At 36.8% G+C, this 20,221-nt stretch overlaps 1 protein-coding gene across 4 annotated transcripts in view; it reads left to right on the top strand.

Moving 5' to 3' along the window:
• The window catches only part of PPHLN1 (periphilin 1), a 136,740-nt gene that overhangs the window by 37,373 nt on the left and 79,146 nt on the right, over positions 1-20,221 (top strand). For all 4 annotated transcript variants that reach the window (XM_072654319.1, XM_072654318.1, XM_072654317.1 and 1 more), the window contains one exon: positions 6,296-6,357. In XM_072654319.1, the coding sequence (XP_072510420.1) occupies positions 6,296-6,357 (62 nt within the window). The remainder of the gene's footprint in view (positions 1-6,295; positions 6,358-20,221) is intronic.

Genomic DNA, 20,221 nt, shown 5'->3' with positions numbered 1-20,221 from the left:
CACCAAGAAAGTAGCCTTCTATAAGTCTTATTTTTTTTCCCTTTTTTGGGCATTTTCCCAACCAGTTACTTGACTTTTGGTTCCTTTGTCAAGAGTAGGGCATACTCTGGGAATCTGTAATATCTCAGTTCCTCCAAGGTGGCACAATCCAGCGTGTACACTGATGTGGAAGCAGGGAGAAATTTTTGTGTCCCGAATCTTAGCAATTACCTCTCCACAGCTACCTGGCCTCCAGTTCCACCAAGTCAGCGCTGGAGGCTGATTTTCAGATAAACTGGATGGGCAGGGCCGCCTTTCAGTGTGAGACAAAGACCAGCTGCCCCAGGGCCTCCACACAGGACCGAGGCAAGACTGAACTCCTCAGTGCCCCCAGGGGTTTTACGATCCAACAATGTATGTGGGCTGACGTAGGGGCTGCCATGAGAACTGCTGTTGCCTGCCCCATGTGGCCTCTGTGGACTGCTGCTTGAGGCTGGAGCTTTGGGAAGGCCCTTCTCCCTTCCCAGCCAGCTGAAAAAACCCCTCACTGACCTTTGGCGCCTGTGGGTTGAGGGATCTGAGGACTCGCTGCTGCTGCTGTGACTGGAGATTCTGCCCCCAAATCATGCTGCACGGCCTAGGCTGGACTGGGCTGGGCTGGGCTCTGTGCTCCGTGTCCGGTGCAACCAACGTTTCCCGCTGGCCTTTCAGGTCACCCTGGGCTGGAAATCTCCTCCACTCTGTTGTTCTCCACTTCTGCTGCTCCAAAATTTGTTGAGAGTCCCTCTGTACAGGTATTTTATGGGCTGTGTGGGGAGACCCTGTATATGTGTGTCTTTTTACTCCACCATCTTGACTCCGCCCCCCCCCCCTTAAAATTCTTATAAGATTTTTCTTATGGACCTGTGACAGATTCATATTTCTCTTTGAGACTTTGCCATTTTTCATTGTTGTCTTCTTCTGAATTTGTATTTTGATCTTCTATGTTGCCACAATAACTTCTATGGTTAAGGTATTTTTTTTTTCCCCTTTCTACTCCCCATCTTTTTTCCAGCCTATTTTGCATCTTTTAATGTTGGGCACTGTTCCTGGAGTAAAGCTTCCACTGTTCCATGCTTTTTGTGCTTATTGCCCCGGGGTTGCCTACTTGCCTACTGTACCATGGTTTCAGGGCCTACTTACTTGCATGCTTCCCTTGGGCTTCTGGGGTGGTGCTCATCTCCTGAGGCGGGGCCTCTGAGTTTGCCTACTTACCTACTGTGCTGGTGAATCTGGGATTGGTTGCTCCTGTTGTGCTGGGGCCTCCAAGCCTGGCCACTCACCTGATGCCCTAGGGGTGGAGACCTCACATCTGCCTTGTGCTGCTGCCCTGCTCTACCAAGGCCACAGCGCCTCAGTTGTTGACCAATGCTGGGGTAGGAGCCTTTTGCTGACTTGCCGGGACACTGCCTGTGCTGGACTGTACTCCCCCTTTACCCAAGTGAGACATACCTTTCCTGCACTCCTTCTAAGTTGTCCTTGGCTGGAAAATTGTTTCACTTTGTCTTTTTGTGGAATTTCTTTTGAGGTTTCAAATAAACTTTTTGGAGGAGGATTTGGGAGAGCTTGGACAGGGCCCTGTCTTTCCTCTGCCTCTTCCTCCTCATCATTTCTTAAAGCATAATAATGTCACATACTTCATGACTTTTTCCATTACTTAATTTTCAATTGTTTGTTATAATGAAAAACATTTTTGTACATATGGGTTCTTTTCCTCTTTCTTAGCTCTCTTTGAAATAGAAACTTTGTAGATAGTGGTATTACTTGGTCAAAGAATATTCATAGTTCACTGGTTTTTTTGGCTTACCTCCAAGTTGCTTTCCAGAATAATGTATCTGTTTTTTCACAGCTTCTCTAGCTTCTGTTTCCATCAACTTTGCATTGTTTTAATTTGCACTTCTCTTATTAGTGATTTAGCATATTTTTTCTTTCAGATTTCTTCTGAAAGCTGCTTATTCATATATTATGATCATTTATCAGATGGATGCTCTCAGATTTTAGGCACTTTCATTTTTACTTTTTTGGGTTTAGAAGTTCATTTGCCTTTTGAAGGATAAAGAATGGGCACTGGACTGACCAACCTATCATTTTAGTGGTGTGATGAAGTTCTGGCTGAGGAATCTAGTAAATTACTCAGAATGTTGCTTTGACCCCAAAGAGGTTAAGTGGCTTAGCTAGGGTCACATAACCATTATGTCTCAGAAATAGGACTTGAACCCAATCTTCCTGATTTCAAGAAAAACTGCAGCCATAATGCCATGCTGCATCTATGATTGGTTGTTGTCCTTCCTTCTTGAAGAGGACCGAAAGGACATCACTGTGGTAGAGTCAAGTTTCATTGTGTCAGACTGTGGTTGAACAGACCTATATGAGGTCAGAATTCTCTACCATGGGTCAGGCCCAAAAAGTCTGTGTGAACACCTGGAGTGGATACTCTAAACTTGAGCATCCTGCATTTCCTTTGAGCTATTTCAGGACTGCTTTTACTGGTAGAGCACAGCACCTTCTCTGATGTGGGCATGGCTTTCTGAGCAGTCCTGTGCCATTGTCTCCCAGGTCACACAGTCAATTCCAGAATTCTTAAGAAAGATCTTGAGAGTGTCCTTGTATCACTTCTTCTGACCACCATGTGAACACTTGCCCTGTGTGAATTCTCCATAGAACAGTCTTTTTATCAAGTGAACATTTTGCATTCAGATAACGTGGCCAGCCCCTTGGAGTTGTGCTCTCTGAAGCAGAGTTTGATGCTTGGCTTAGATCAATTAAATACTTCAGTGTCTGATACCTTATCCTGCCAGATGATCTTCAGAATCTTCCCAAGACAATTCAAATCAAGAGATTCAGTTGCCTGGCATGGTGCTGGTATACTCTCCAGGTTTCACAGGCTTACAACAATGAAGTCAGCACCACAGCTTTCAATTTGGTAGTCAGCCTAATGCCCCTCCTCTCCCATGCCTTCCTTTGTGACCTCTCAATCACTGAGCTATCTCTGGCAGTGCATGTGTCAACCACATTATCTGTATGTACATCCTTGAAAAGTAAACTGTTAGTAGAAAGATGTTCTTTAGTGGAATTGTGAAATGAGAATGGACACTGTACTTTCCTTTAATTCATTGTGCCTTTCAATTAAATCCAAGAAAACCCAAAGATTTCATTTTCCTATTAGTTTGTTGGATATAAGATTAACATTCTTTTTCTCAACAGTAATAATATAGTTGTCATAATTTTTTTCTTTCTTAAAATCTTAGGCGATTTAAATCATGTTAAGTGTTTAGGATGTAGCGTTCATATTTATTCTTTTATTGACTTTTAAAAACAATATTTACTGTTAAAGACTTTGAACTTTCTGGATGTTTCCTGATATTTTGAAATACCATTTACTGAAACTCTTTGGAGAAGTTAAAACATTACAGTTGCAAAACTGCTGATATTGTAACCAGATTTAGATTAGCTTTTTTTTTTTTTTTTTTTTTGGATGAGTCCACTGGGCTTAAATGACTTGCCCAGGGTCACACAGTGTCATGTGCCTGAGGCTGGAATTGAACTAAGGTCCTCTGACTACAGGGCCAGTGCTCTATCCTTTATGCCACCTACCCGCCCCTAGACCAGCTATTCTTACACTAAAAAGGTCTTGTGGATAGTTTTTAGGGAAGTCCTTACATTTTTTTTTTGTAATATTAGGCATTTTATTTTATACATAATAACATTCTGGAAGGATATATGGGTTCCAACAGAATGTGAAAGTAGTCTTAGATATAAAAAGAGAAAAGAAAAATAGGAAAAAGTTGTTGATCAGTTTAGATCTTTTAAAAAAAAGCCATTGGATGAATTGCAATGATATTGCTTAAGAAATATGTTGGGATTGGTTGAAGAAACGTCACATCATGTAATTTGTTAATTGCAGGCCAGTTCAGGACCAAGGGATTGGAGGTGAGGGTCAAACCAGGAGGAACTATTCCAGGCATATTCTTGAGAAACAAATTTTTTAAATATATAATTTATTTATTTTTCAGTTTTCTACATTCATTTCCACAAGAATTTGAATTCCAAATTTTCTTCCCATTTCTCCCCATCCTGCACCCCAGGGCACTACCCCTTCCTGCAGTCTGACCTCCTTTCTACCCCTCCCTCCCCAACACTTCTATCCCCCTTCCCTCTATTTTCCTGTAGGGCAAAATAGGTTTCTGTACTCCAAGAAACAGTTTCTTTAGGAGTGAGGAGAATGTCTTGGATTCAGTCTCTTTCCTATCCAATCCTTTGTCCAGAGGAAGACCTTGTAAGTTTTGAGGGTTCAGAAGATTTTGGATTAAGGGCATCTTCCCCAATATTGTCCCAATTAGTTAGCAACAGTATCAACAAGACACAGGAGCTCATCTAAAAATCTGCATCATATCTAAGAGGAACTTAGTGAGTTCTACATAAAATTAAGGAAAGGAATTCTTGGCAACTTGGAGCTGCATATGTTCTCTTAAGTTGAGTTCACTTTCCCCACTACTCTGTTCTGGTAGGAAAGCATATCACTGACTTTTTAGGGGAGAAAAATGTTTTAGTATCAGTACTTCTTATTGTATCAGTTTGGTAAATACCCCTTTCTAAAAGCTGATTAAGCTTGCCTGATTAATTGATGTTAACTGATAAACATGTGGGAGAGGGCTGGTAAACTATACATACATACATATATATACATATATATATACATATATATATATATATATATAGATCCTCAGGACTATATATTGAGTTCAGAGTCACATGACTGCTACATTCTGGGTTCTATCTTTACCAAAAAAAAAACCAAAAACACCCCCACAACCTTTACAAAGACTGAACAGTCTGTTAAGGGATAATTAGACATGTAAACATAAGTGTGATAGGAGATAGAGTGCTAAGGACAAAAGGCTATGAGAGGAAGGGAAGAAACAAAGATAACTTTTTTTCAGGGCAGTATTACAGAAGACTTCACATAGGAGATAACATCCATAGAAGAGGTCTTTTAGGATAAGAAGAATTTTTACATTTTTATAAATTGCTAAAAATGTAACTCACTCAGTGTAACCAAGTTAGTTTTATTGTAATCCTTATTTTAAGCAGGAAGTCTTCTTCCCAGACTGCTTTCAGGATAATGTAAAAAGCCATTTGGCCCCATTGTATATCTGCTTTTTAGAGTTATAGATAAAGAACCGAGGGTGTAGGGTGAATATTTTCTTTCATGCTGGTTACTTCAGTTATGGGAAATTGAAATTTGTAAAAGCTTCAAAACAGATTTGAATTTGATGTCAGGGCACTTTGTCTTTCCTGTTTGGTTAAACCAATATTTTTATTATTTGTTGCTATTGTGTTTTCTTTATAAATTTTTCAGGACTTATGTTAGAAAATAAGGATGAGTATTTTAGATTTATATGTTGTTTTAGTACAATATCATTCACGTACTTGGTGGATAAATAAATGATATTTTTCAGGTTGTACTTAGTTTTAATTGTAGCTGAAAAAAGAAATGATCATGTAAAAAGGAGAAAGTACTAAGTTCATTATTGATTTGAAACCTGGGAAAGACTGGAATTAGTCATCAAAAGAAAAGTCAAGTAGAAAGTAAGAAATAATGCTTGAAAAAATATACTTAGGCATTGACTTGAAACAAATTAATATTTTTTGTGCTAACAGTTTGTCTTGGGGCAGAGAATAGTTGTAATGATGATGGTGATGATGATGATAACTAGCATCTATATATTACATCCTATGTTCCAGACACTGCTAAATGATTTACAAATATTATCTCATTTGATCCTTACAACAACTCTGGGAGGTAGGTGCTATTATTATTCTATGAATATACAGTTGAAGGAAACTGAGTCAAACAGAGATGAAAAAGAATAAGCCAACTTGAGTTTTTAAATTAGTTGGGTAGCTGATAATCCTATCTTTCTATCCACTCTTTTGGTTGTTAAAAGTGTTTTATCTATAAACCTATGGCAAATAAATATTCAAAAAGTGGGTTTTTGCTTCCCTCTGAAGATAATTTTGTTTTTTTGTCACTGAGGTTCATAGATTTATAGCTGAAATGGATTCTTATAAGTCTCTGCCATCAAGTCTAGCCATCAGGCCCTGTGACTCCAAATCTAGCACAGATTTTCAAATACGTTTGGTTTATCTAAAATAGTTGCAGTCATAGTTTTAGTTTCATAGTCATATTCTACCATAGTCATATTCTATCAAAATAATTAAAATGTAATATATTTAAGTATCCAAATGTGTAATAAGTGTCTTTTTTATGTTACAGGATGAGCCCAGCTATCGATGGCCAAGGGATGATCATCCCATAAGTAGACAGCCTGACTACAGGTAAAAAAAAAATAAGAATAACTTCTATTAGTGGAACTGCTTCCTCACCTGTTATATGTGTTTTATCAGGTTTTATATTTGATAATTAACATCTGAATATAGATTTCAGATTGATATCTAAAATGTCTTTTATTGGGGTAGTGATTTTTTTTCATGCAACAAGAATTTATTAAATTCCTTTTACAGATATATTTTTATTCTAGTGGCAGTAGCACTGTGCAGTACATTGGTGAATGTTTTCCATCACGTAAAGTATTTGAATAACTACATCTAAATTTTTTGTATGATCTCTATTAAAAGCTTCAAAGAAGTAGTTGATGGTCTTTTCTCTAATTGTTTATGAACAGGAACTTCTAATCATCCTCTCTTCATTTATGGTATTAAAAAAAAAAATCCACAGAATTGTTTAGGCCATAGTCAAAATTTTTCATATTTTTGATACTCTGATATGTATTTGACCTTGAAGCAGGTAGTAATACACGCCTTGGTAGACCTCAGTGTCATCAGTGTTTCAACCCTTAGTTATTTAGAAAACACACTTATTCAGTGTGAATCCTTCTCTGTCAGTCAGATCACTTGAAATTTTTGCTGAGAGTGGGGTGTGTGTGTGTGTGTGTGTGTGTGTGTATGTGTGTGTGTGTGTGTGTGTGGTGTTTATGATAGTCGTAGTACTAGACAAATAGTATGCACTTGATTGATTATTTGATATGGGAGACTTACTGAATAGAGTTCCTATTCTGTAACCAAAAAGACCAGGGCTCAAGTCCTGCCTCTGACACCTCTAAGGCCTATAACAATTCTCAAAGTGGATTTTTGTTTTCCTCTGCAGGTAATTTTGTTTTAGTTCAAAAATTTACTGCTAAAAAGGACATTGGATGTCATCTGATCTAACATCCAGGCCCCTTTCACTCCAGCTATAGTGAAGTTTTCAGATATGCTTGGGTTATCTAAAATAGTTCCAGTCAGTCTTAATTGACTCATAGTCATATTTTGCCTTTGTTTAATCAGAATCACTTTAATGTATACCAGCTGTGTGATTGTGAACAAGTCACTTTAATTGATGTTCTGAGTAACGCTCTAAGAGTATAAGTTGCAAAGAAAATGCTAGCCAACATTGTTATAGGGAGTTTACTGAGGAGTTCCTACACCAGTGAAACCACAGATCCAGTCTATATTCATATCATGTCTAACATGTGTATATATATTCATGTATAGACATATGTAGATATATATGTAATATTATATATGTGTATATACTTGATGAAGTCTGTGAAGATTTATAATAATTTCTTTTTTTTAATGGGAAAGGAACATTTTTCTTTCCAAGTACAATAAACATTTTAACATTTCCTAAAATTGTAATAACATTCATTCATTCCTTTTGCATGCCTCCTGGGTTATCAGAGGCTGTCTACCATTTTATATTCTACAAATGAGTAAAATGAAGCCTCAGGATATTAAGTAACTTGCTTAAGGTCATGGAGTTAGTATTCTGTGGGGAAAAAAATTAGCCCAGATGACCAAAAAGGGAACCTGAGGCAGATTTATGGGCCAAAACACTTTACTAAAGGGACCTGGCCACCTTCAATGAAGGGGACCCCAGAACTAAGTTCTTACTATCTTAGGTGCCTCCTTTTTCCAGGAGCCTTATTTTATAAGGTTAGATATCTAGACATTCAAAAGAGACTCTGTCAGATACAGAATCAGTTCATTGGTTGGAATATGATGCATAGGCTAAAATAAGCTAAAATCAAAAGGGTCTTGGATTGGACAAGGCAGGAAATAATTTCCACCGACTGAGTGATCACAAGATGAATGGGTTACTTCTCAGGGAAAGAGGAGATCTTTCAGACTATACATATGTTCTTGAACATTTTGGCGGTAGAGGACTAAGTGACTTTCCATGCCATGGCAAAATTTCTCCGAAGATGTTTATGTTAGTGTTCCTTCAGTCTTGTGGTTGTGCAAGTAAGCTCTATAGCTGATAAACAAGTATTCACCATTATATTAAAAGCTGGGGGCCTATTATAGGACCTTCCTGTTACAATCTGTGTTCTTTTGCAACTTATATAAAATATGCATTAAGAATAATTAGATGGCTGGCTAAGTACATATTACTGGATGAATATAGTAAAATAATTTCTAACAATCACTCCCCCTTATAAAATCAAAATGAGCACCCTAATAGTGATTAGGTTTTGAGTAGGGGTCCTTAAGGAATCAACTTTCTTATATCAAAAAAAAAGGTTTTAAACCTATGTCATCTAACTTGTAATCAGTGTTTTTTGCCTCTAGCTAATATGATGACTTTACCTTCAGACGGTATCAAGATTTATTTATTCATTCATTCATTTATTTATTTATTAATCAGTTACTGGAGGCAACTAGGCCTGGAGTCAGAAAGACTCATCTTCCTGAATTCAAAGGTGACTTTCTTTACTGGGTGTGTGACCCTGGACAAGTCACTTAACCCTGTTTGCCTCAGTTTCCTCATTTGTAAAATGAACTAGAGAAGGAGATAGCAAACCACTCCAGTATCTTTGCCAAGAAAACCCCAGCGCAGTCACACAGAGTGAGGCATGACTGAAAAGTGACTGAAGGTGCTTATTAAGTGCCTGGCACTGTGCCAGTGCTAGTGAGAGAAGAAAGAGGCAAAAGACAGTCTTTGGACTCAGGTAACTTAAAGTCTGATGGGGGAGATGTCATTTAATCAAATATTTGAAACAAACTTATTGAGGATAAATAGAGCTTTTTGACTATAGTGGAGCACAGGGTACAAAAAGTTAACTATATATGTGTGTGTATACACACAGACACACAAACCACTGTACTAAAAAAAAGCTTTATGGGGTTTAAAGGCAATAAGCTGTACTGAGGAGGTAACATGGGATTTGGTCTTTAGAGGGATAGGAATTTAGACAGTAAAGGAAAAAAATGGCAAAGGAAAAAGTATGAACAAAGGAAGATATCAGAAAGGCAGAAATTGCTGGAGATGTGGAGAATGAAAAAAATAAGATGAATTTAATTGGAGTGTAGAGAACATGTAAAGGATTAATATGAAATATAACTGCAGAATAGGTTGAGAGAGGGCCTTGAATGCTAGGCAAAAGAGTTTAAATTTTACTTGGCAGGTAGTAAGTAGGGAGTACAAAAAACATTGGAATCTCTTCTTGTTTTGTGTGAGTGACAAATAGGTAGAATAAAGATGAATTAAAGATAAATGTTTTCTTATTTTTCTTGAAACTCTAAATGGTCATATACACTGATGAAGAATTTAACCATTAAACCTGACCTTTACAGTGATATTCTTTTTTTTCACATAAATTTTTTTTCCTGAATATTTTATTTTATATTTTTGCCTCTTATAGTACATTTTATTGTATTTTTAAAATTATTTTTTAATGTTTAACAATCACTGCCATACAATTGAGATTTTATCCCCCCCACACCTACCCCCCCCACCCCCCTCCCTCCCCACGACTGCATACAGTTCTGTATAGGTTCTACATATACTTTCCTATTGAGTACATTTTCACTATAGTCATGCTATGTAGTCAGACTAAAATAAATGGAAGAAATCATATAACAAATCAAAACATGATACACAAAAACATACACATACACAAACATGATCTGCTACATTTTGTGAATGACTTCCATATTTCTTTCTCTGAGTGTGGAAGGCATTTTGCCTTAGAGAACCACCATTGGGATTTTATTTTATTTTTTTTTTAAGAAGTTCTTGCGTTATTACAAAATTCCAAGTCTACCAGAAAAAACTCTCGCACACTGTGGTTGTTGCTGTGCACAAAGTTCTCCTGGTTCTGCTCCTTTCACTCAGCATCAGGTCATATAAGTCCTTCCAGGCCTCTCTGAAGTCTTCTTGTTCATCATTTCTTATGGCACAATAGTACCACATAAATTTTTTTAATGATGCCTAAATAAAAGTTAAAAGGCAAAGAGAACTGATGTTCCGGAAGCATAAAAGGCAGAATTGTGTTATTATTATATGAAAGGCAAAAATTCATGACAACATTCAAAGACAGAGCTGGAACTATAGTATTTCAGCTAGTGGGAAGATATAAAATGAACATGAATAGTAATGTAAAATACAACAAAATGGTTATGAATAGAACGAAAGAGAAAATTTCAAGTGGAGATAGGACTATGTAAATACATTCTGCATTCTTCCTTTAGTCTAACAAAGCTTGAATCACATTGCTCCTCTTTTTCAGTGTCTTCAAAGAATATCAAAACTGTATTGTTCTGGCAAAATTAAGTGTAGGTTATTAGATATTTAGAATTCAGAATTTCAGTCCAGTAGCCATCAGGTTCTTGAATAAATGCCAGTCCTTTTCTTTTTCCTTCATCACATTTCTTCACAAATTTCACTCTTACTGCCTCAAATCTTTTGCAATCACCTGGGAGATCAAGAACAGCAGTTCTTATGTGTCAAAAGCCCCAAAGGTCTGAATTGCCATTATGCTAAGCAGGGTTTTCATCATTTTCAGTGTCTCAGTTGTGTGCTAACTCAAATGTACTTTTCCTGGAAACTGTCCAAGCTGTTAGCTTTTGGGATATCATTTGGTACACAAAAGTCAAGAAATTGAGTGAAAAGTTTGTAGTGGAAAAAAATATACTTTGGGACTAGTGTCATTCTAAGAACCTTTGCGTAGAAATCCAGTAACTTTGGGGGATCTTTTATTTTTTTTAATTTTATTTTTCATTTTTAACACAGTTTCTTACAGATAAAACAATTCAAACTTTTGGTCAGGTGATACTTCTTTTTAAAGCATTTACAATATGGACCACAAAAGAATTTTTTTTTTAAACTTTAACCAACTGAGACCCAAATAATATTTATGTTGCTAACTTCACAAATTCTTGACCTAATTGTCTCCACAGTATTCCTAACAATTAAAGGATCCTAACTTATTGTTGTTGGTCTAAAGTCCTATGCCTAATAGCTTAATTTTAGACTTAACCTCGGATGTTCCCCTACCAATAATCTATAATTTAACAGATCTGGTATTAAGCTTGCAAACCTTTTGACTATAGGAAATTGCCACCAAGAGTAGGAACATTGCAGGGATACAGTATCTTCCCAACTTCATGTCAGTTCCAGGCAGGATTAGATTGTCCACTTGCGTTCAGTCAGGCTTAAAGTCTGCCAGGTGTCAGTAGGGAAATTGAGTCAGGAGCATCCTACCTCAGGCCAGGCTGAATAGCTGCTCTCCCACCCTTCCCATGACATCACCTTTTGCAGTTCATACCAGCATCTCACCAACTTACTGGCATCATGGATTGGAGGCTCAGACTGCCTTTCTTGCTATCCATACCTGGAGTTAGACTCAGAAGAACAGTCACTTAATAGTCCCATAGCATCTAAAAATGGCAAGTTCCAATAACCAGGTTTCAAATATGATTATAATTTCACTTTGGCTAAGGAACATCTTTTGAGGCAAGTCTTAAGTGGCTTACATGCCTTTCTATATGTGTTCTAATTCCTGATTAAATAGCAGTCATAAAATCAACTTTACCATTAAAACCTTAACTTTTCCATCAATGCCAAATTTTACCCTAGATTGCCTTCCTCTAGGAAATTTAGACTACAGTTCTTTTCCCCAAACTAGAGATATCATTGATTTATTCTCAGTAATTAATTCAGTCAATTCTTTTAATATTAATTGCTTTTACCTCACTTTGTGACATGTCCAATTTTTCTCCCCATCACTCCCCTCCCCCTGCTTCCTAGTACCTTGCATTCTGACTACTCCTTCCCTCAGTGTACCCTGCCTTCTATCACATCCCACTGTTCCCTTATCCCCATCTTCTCTCTTGTAGGGCAAGATAAATTTCTACACCCCATTCCCTGTATTTCTTATTTCCCTGTTATATGCAATAAGAATTCTCAACATTCATTGCTAATACTTTGAATTCCAACTTCTCTCCCTTCCCCCTCCCTCCCCAGCCCCACTGAGAAGGCAAGCAATTCAATACAGACTAAATATGTGTTGTTTTGCAAAAGACTTCCATAATAATCATGTTGTGTAATAGTAATTATATTGCCCTCTGTCCTACTCTATCCCTCCTTATTTTGTTTTCCCCACAGTTGACCTTGTCCCTTCTCGAAAGTGTTTATTTCCAATGACTCCCTTCTCCCATTTGCCATCCCTTCACCCCACCTGTCACCTCCTTTCCTACTTTCCTGCGGTGTGATATAAATTTTCATATCAAATTTAGTGAGCATGTTATTCCCTTCTTCAGTCACATGTGGAGAGAGTAGCTTCATTTTTCCCCTCTCCCTTTCTCCCTTTTCTCCTCCATTGAACAAGATTATTTTTATCTCTTTTATGAGTTATAGCCTGCCCCATTCCATTTCTCCCTTTCTCTTCCCGGAATTTTCCTCCATCCCTTAATTTTTATTTTATTTTATTTTATTTTTTTTGGTATGGATAGCATCTCTTCTGATTCAACACACCTTGTACTCCCTATCTATATATGTGTATATGTGTGTGTGTATGTACAATCACTCCATCTACCCAAATATTGAGAAAAGATTCAAGAGTTATAAATATTTTCTTTCCATGTGATAATGTAAACAGTTCAGCTTTAGAGAGTCTTTTATGATTTTTCTTTCCTGTTTACCTTTTCATGCTTCTCTTGATTCTTGTCTTGGGAAGTCAAATTATCTGTACAGATCTGGTCTTTTCCTCAGTATGAATGATTGAAAGTCCTTTATGTCATTGAATGACTATTTATTCCCTTGAAATATTACACTCAGATTTGCTGGCTAGGTGATTCTTGGTTTCAATCCCAGTACCTTTGACCTCTGAAATATCCCATTCCAAGCCCTTAGATCCCTTAGTATTGAAGCTGCCAGATACTGTGTTATCCTGATTGTATTTCTACAATACTCAAATTGTTTCTTTCTAACTGCCTGCAGTTTTTTCTCCTTGATCTGGGAACTCTGAAATTTGGCCACAACATTCCTAGGAGTTTCTCTGTTCAGATCTCTTTCAGGAGGTGATCGGTAGATTCTTTCAATATTTATTTTGCCCTCTGGTTCTAGAATATCAGGGCAGTTTTCCTTCACCATTTCATGGAAAGTAATGTCTAGCTCTTTTTTTGATCATGGCTTTCAGGTGGTCCCATAATTTTTAAGTTGTTTCTCCTGGATCTATTTTCCAGGTCAGTTGTTTTTCCAATGAGATGTTTCACATTATCTTCTATTTTTTCAAATTTTTGATTTTGTTTACTAACAGCTTGGTTTAACTTGTAGTCATTAATTTCCCTGAACTCAATTCTCTCAACGAATTATTTTGTTCAGTCAGCTTTTGGACCTTCTCCTCCCTTTGGCCAATTCTGCTTTTGAAAACCTCCCTTTCCTCATTGGCTTTTTGGATCTCTTTTTCTGATTGAGTTAGCCTCTTTTTTAAAGGTGTTATGTTCCTCAGCATTTTTTTGGTTCTCCTTTAGTAAACTCCTAACTTGTTTTTTAAGGTCTTCTATTGCCTGAGCCCAGTTTAAGTTCCCTTTGGAGGCCCTGGAGGCAGAGGCCTTGACTTCTTCTGACAGTATGCCTTGTTCTTCCTCATCTGAAAGGATGGGGGAGACACCTGTTCTCCAAGAAAGTAATCTTCTATGGTCTTATTTTTTTTTCCCTTTTTTGGGCATTTTTTTCAGCCAGTTACTTGACTTCTGAGTTTCCTCTCCACAACCACCTTGCCTCCAGTTCAGCCAAGCCAGGGCTGAGAGTCAGATGAGCTGCTCCAAAGCCTCAGGGGCTTTAGGCGAGGGCAGGGCTGCTATTCAGTGTGAGATTCCGATGAGCTGCTCAGGTCTGGGCAGGGGTGCCACACAGGGCTTAGTTCCCTCAGGGGGTTTACGATGAGACCATCCACAATGAATGGGAGGTACTGCCTGCTTTGGGAGCCCCATCTGCTGCTGCCTCTTCTGCTGCCACGTGAGGAGGCCCGTGCTCCCTTCTCAGCAGCTGAAAAGACCCTCTCACTGACCTTTGACGCCTGTGGCTTGAGGGATGTGCACTGCCACTGGAGATTCTGTCCCTGAAGCCCACTCGGATCTGCTCCTTTTGATGCCATGTGGCCAAGGCAGGGGTGGGCTCTGCTCTGCGTCTGGTGCACGACAGTCCTGTCAGTCTTTCAGGTCACTCTGGGCTAGAAATCTCCTCCATTCCTTTTTTTCTGTGGCTTCTGCTGCTCTAGAGTTTGTTGAGAGTTCTTCTTTATAGGTATTTTATGGGCTGTGGGGTAGGAGCTAGCGTATGTGTATTTTTCTGCTCTCTGCCATTTTGGCTCTGCCCTCCCCCAGTAATATTCTTTTTTTAAAAAATTTATTTGTTTTTAGTTTTCAGCATTCATTTCCACAAAATTTTGAGTTCCAGATTTTCTCCCCATCTCTTGCCTTCCCCACCCCAAAGCACCATGCATTCTGATTACCCCTTTCCCCAATCTACCCTCCCTTCTATCACACCGCCTCCCTTCCCTTATCCCCATCTTCTCTCTTTTCTTGTAGGGCAAGATAGTTTTCTATATCCCATTATCTGTATTTCTTATTTTCAAGTTGCATGCAAAACCAATTCTCAACATTTGTTGCTAAAACTCTGAGTTCCAACTTTTCTCCCTTCCTCCCTCCCTACTCATCCCCACTGAGAAGGCAAGCAATTCAGTATAGGCTGTATATGTGTAGTTTTGCAAAAGATTTCCATAATAGTCGTGTTGTGAAAGACTAACTATATTTCCCTTCATTCTTTCCTGCCCCTCATTTATTCTGTTCTCTCTTCTGACCTTGTCCCTCCCCTGAAGTGTTTACTTCTTATTACTCCCTCTTGCCATTTGCCCTCCCTTCTATCATCCCTCTCACCACACTTATCTCCTTCTACCCTACTTTCCTGTAGTGTAAGAGATTTTCATACCAAATTGAGTGTGCATGTTGTTCCCTTCTTAAACCATATGTGATGAAAGGAAGCTTCACTTTTTGCCTCTCACCACCCTCTTTTTCCCCTTCATTGAAAAAGCTTTTTCTTGCCTTTTCTCCCTTTCTCCTCCCAATACATTCCTCTCTCAACCTTTAATTTCTCCCTTTCTCCTCCCAATACATTCCTCTCTCAACCTTTAATTTTATGTATTTAGATATCATCCCTTCCTATTCAACTCACCCTGTGCTCTCTGTCTATATATATATGTGTATAATCCCTCAGGCTACCCAGATACTGAGAAAAGTTTCAGGAGTTACAAATATTATCTTTCCATGTGAGAATGTAAATATTTCAAATTTAGTAAGTCCCTTATGATTTCTCTTTCCTGTTTCCTTTTCATGCTTCTCTTGATTCTTATGTTTGAAAGTGAAATTTTCTTTTCAGCTCTGGTCTTTTCATTAAGAATGCTTGAAAGTCCTCCATTTCATTGAATGACCATTTTTCCCCTTGAAGTGTTATAATCAGTTTTGCTCGATAGGTGATTCTTGGTTTTAATCCTAGTTCCTTTTGACTTTTGGAATATCACATTCTGAGCCCTCTGATCCCTTTATGTAGAAACTGCTAGATATTGTGTTATCATGATTTTATTTCCACCATCCTTGAATTGTTTCTTTCTTGTTCCTTGTAATATTTTCTCCTTGACCTGGGAACTGTGGAATTTGGCTACAATATTCCTAGGAGTTTTTCTTTTTGGATCTCTTTCAAGAGGTGATCAGTGGATTCTTTCAATCTTTATTTTGCCCTCTGGTTCTAGAATATTAGGGCAGTTTTCCTTGATAATTTCGTAAAAGATGATGTTTAGGCTCTTTTTTTGATTATGGCTTTCAGGTAGTCCCATAATTTTTAAATTGTCTCTCCTGAATCTGTTTTCCAGGTCAATTGTTTTTCCATTGAGATATTTCACACTATCTTCCATTTTTTCATTCTTTTGGTTTTGTTTTATAATTTCTTGGTTTCTCATAAAGTCATTAGCTTCTATCTGCTCCATTCTAATTTTTAAAGAACTACTTTCTTCAGTGATCTTTTGAACCTCCTTTTCCATTTGCTAATTTTGGTTTTTAATGCATTCTTCTCCTTTTTGAGTTTGTGGACTTCTCTTGCCATTTGAGTTAGTCTATTTTTAAAGGTGTTATTTTCTTCAGCATTTTTTTGGCTCTCCTTTAGCAAGCTGTTGACTCTCTTTTCATGATTTTCTTGCATCATTTCATTTCTCTTCCCAGTTTTTCCTCCACCTCTCTAACTTGATTTTCAAACTCCTTTTTGAGCTCTTCCATGGCCTGAGACCATTGCATATTCATTTAGGAGGTTTTGGATGCAGAAGCCTTGACTTTGATGCAATAGACCTTTGCTGTCAACCTTTCAGGCTGTCTTGGGCTAGAAATCTTTTTCACTCTATTGTTTTATGGCTTTTGCTGCTCTAGAATGTGTTTAGAATCATTTTTTACAAATATTTTATTAGCTATATGGGGGGAGAACTTCTACAGGTCCATCCTTCTATTGCTCCATCTTGCCTCTGTCCGCTTACAGTAATATTCTTATTTAAAATGTGAATTAACAGTGTTACCAAGTGGTCAGATAACTTTCAGAAGTTATCTTCCTTATTTTTCAGTGTTATTCATTTTTATATTTTCAGATTTTTCATCGGTTTTTAAAAGTTAATATTTGACTGTTATTTTTAAATTTAGAAAAAATTCCTGGTTTTTTTTCAATGGTTCAATATTTCAAAGTGAGAGAATTAGTTTAAGGAAATGAGGAAAATATAACTAAGTGTATCATGCACAAACCTTTTCCTCTTGTCAGATTCTTAGTATACACTTAGCAGATTATATTGTACCTACTCTGGGACCCTTATTATTTTATAGCTTATACCCATTCATGCCTTTTTAGCTCTCAAGGAAAGATGCCAGTTTTTGTGAATTTTATCTAATTTTCTATCTGCATGATACAGACATAATTTGCTAAAACAACATCTTCAGTTGATTACTAAATGGACTGACGAATATCCTTTAAATCTGTTTTAGATAGTTTTAGCGTGGGTTGTTGGCTTATGTGTGTCAATTATTTAATAAAAAAGGAATTTATGACATTCATATTAAAAATAGTAATGTATTATCAAATTAATAATTATTACATTAGTGTTGTTTAAATGAGATTCTATTCATATCAAGAATATTTTTGTAACTGTTCTGAATTGGGTCTAAAATTCAACCACTACTTAGAAAATTCTTCCTTATTTTAGGTTCTGTTAACATGCTTCCATTTTATCTCCTATAATCATTTCATCTCTTACCTGGTCAGTAACTCTTCAACTCTCTCAATTGTGAATGGTATTTTCTTCCTTGATTCTCTTAAAGTTATTCATGATGCAACCTTTTTTATTTATATCAAGTATCCGTTTAGAGCTTCTTTTAGTATATGTACACGTATACTTATACAGTCCTATTCAACATATGTCATATATATGTATGCATGTATATATGAATATATGTATGCGTTTATATATGTGTGTGTGTATGTGTGTGTGTATGTGAAGTCTCTGTAAACTTAATCCTAACCAGGCTTCTTTCTAATCTTTTTACAGTTACTGTTGAATTATAAGTCCTTATTCCACAAGGTTGGTCTTTGGGTTTATTAAGCACTTATATATTTTAAAATTTAAAATAATATTTTGGGTTTCATTATAAAGTTCCAGACTATCTCCCTCTCCATATTTGACACAGATTTATAAATATATGTAAAATTATACTATGTATACTTGCTTTTATCAGTTCTTTCTGTGGACGTTGATAGCATGTTCCTTTATAGGTTTTTATAGTTGATTTGAATATATATGGTACTCTGAATAACTTTCACAATTGTTCTTTGAACAATAAATTTTCAGTATTTTGTTCAGGTCTTTCCTTGTTTTTCTAAAATCAACCTGCTCATCATTCATTCTTTCATTCATTCATTCATCTGTCTGTCTGTCTGTCTGTAAGTCTATCCATTCACCTTCTACTTAGTGGTATGTAATTTTTCCAGTTGCATCTAAAGATAATTTTCAGCATTCATTTTTTTATTTTATGTTATTTTTTTTGTCTTTTTTGTTTTATTTTTAATTAATTTTATTTATTTTCAGTGTTCTACAATTACTACAATGTAAGTTAGATTTTTTTCCCCCTCCCTCCCCGTTACCTCCATCCTCATTCCCCGAGACAACATGCAATTTTATATAGGTTCTATACATACATTCCTATTAAATACATTTTCACTATAGTCATGCTGTGTAGAAGAATTTAAATGATTGGGAGAAATCATAAAACAAACCAAAACGTCATACACACAAAAAAATGATCTGCTACATTCTATGATTGAATTCCATAGTTCTTTCTCTGGATGTGGAAGGCATTTTGCCTTAAAAGACCAGTGGGAATTTTTTTAAGTCCTTGCATTGCAATGAAGTTCCAAGTCTACCAGAAAAAACTCTTGTATGCTGTGGTCGTTGCTGTGCACAAGGTTCTCCTGGTTCTGTTCTTTTCCCTCAGCATCAGATCATATAAGTCTTTCCAGGCCTCTCTGAAGTCTTCCTGTTCATCATTTCTTATAGCACAATAGTATTCCATTACAGTCATATACCATTATTTATTCAGCCATTCCCCAATTGATGGGCATCCCCTTGATTTCCAGTTTTTGGCAACTACAAAGAGTGCTGCTATAAATATTTTTGTACATGTGGGACCCTTTCCCATTTTTATGATCTCTTGGGAATACAGTCCTAGAAGCTGTATTGCTGGGTTAAAGGGTATGGATATTTTTGTAGCCCTTTGGGCATAGTTCCAAATTGCTCTCCTGAAAGGTTGGATCAGCTCACAGCTCCACCAACAATGAATTAGTGTTCCAACTCTCCCATATCCTCTCCAACATTTATCATCTTCCTGTTCTGTCATGTTTGCCAGTCTGATTGGTGTCATGTGGTACTTTAGAGTTGTTTTGATTTGCATCTCTCTAATCAGTAGTGATTTAGAGAATTTTTCATTTGACTATAGGTATCTTTAATTTCTTGCTCTGAATACACCATTTATCAATTGGGGAATGACTTGTATTTTTGTACATTTGACTCAGTTCTTTATATATTCTAGAAATGAAGCCTTTATCACAGACTCTAGCTGCAGAAATTCTTTCCCAGTTTTCTGCATCCCTAAGAATCTTGTTTGCATTGGGTTTGGTTGTGCAAAAACTTTTCAGTTTAGTGTAATCAGAATTATCCATCTTGAACTTCATAATGCTTTTTATCTCTTATTTAGTCAAAAATTATTCCCTTCTCCACAAATCTGATAAATACACTATTCCTTGCTCCACAAAATTGTCCATAGTATCAATCTTTATATGTACATTGTGTACTCATTTGAACTTCTTGTGCACAGTTTCAGGCATTGGTCTATGCCTAGTTTATTCCACATTGTTTTCCGAGCAATTTTTGTTGAAAAGTGAGTTCTTATCCCAGAAACTGGGGTCCTTGGGTTTATCAGATAGGAGATTGCTGTATTTATTGCCTACTGTGTCTTGAATACTTAGCTTATTCAACTTGTCTCTTTTTCTTAGCCAGTACCAAGTAGTTTTGATAATTGCTGCTTTATAATACAATTTGAGATCTGGTAGTGCTAGGCCACCTTCCCTACCATTTCATTAGTCATATTCTGGACCTTTTATTCTTCCAGATGAATTTTGATATTATTTTTTCCTGCTCTAGAAAATAATTATCTGATAGTTTAATTGGTATAGCACTAAATAAGTGAATTAATTTAGGTAGAATTGTCATTTTTATTATATTGGCTCAGCCCACCCATGAGCAACTGATGTTTTTCCACTTAGGTCCGACTTTAT

Source organism: Notamacropus eugenii, chromosome 3 (assembly GCF_028372415.1).
Source record: "Notamacropus eugenii isolate mMacEug1 chromosome 3, mMacEug1.pri_v2, whole genome shotgun sequence".
Classification (NCBI taxonomy): Eukaryota; Metazoa; Chordata; class Mammalia; order Diprotodontia; family Macropodidae; genus Notamacropus; species Notamacropus eugenii.
Note: the sequence above shows the minus strand (reverse complement) of the source record. Positions and strands in the feature narration are given on the sequence as shown.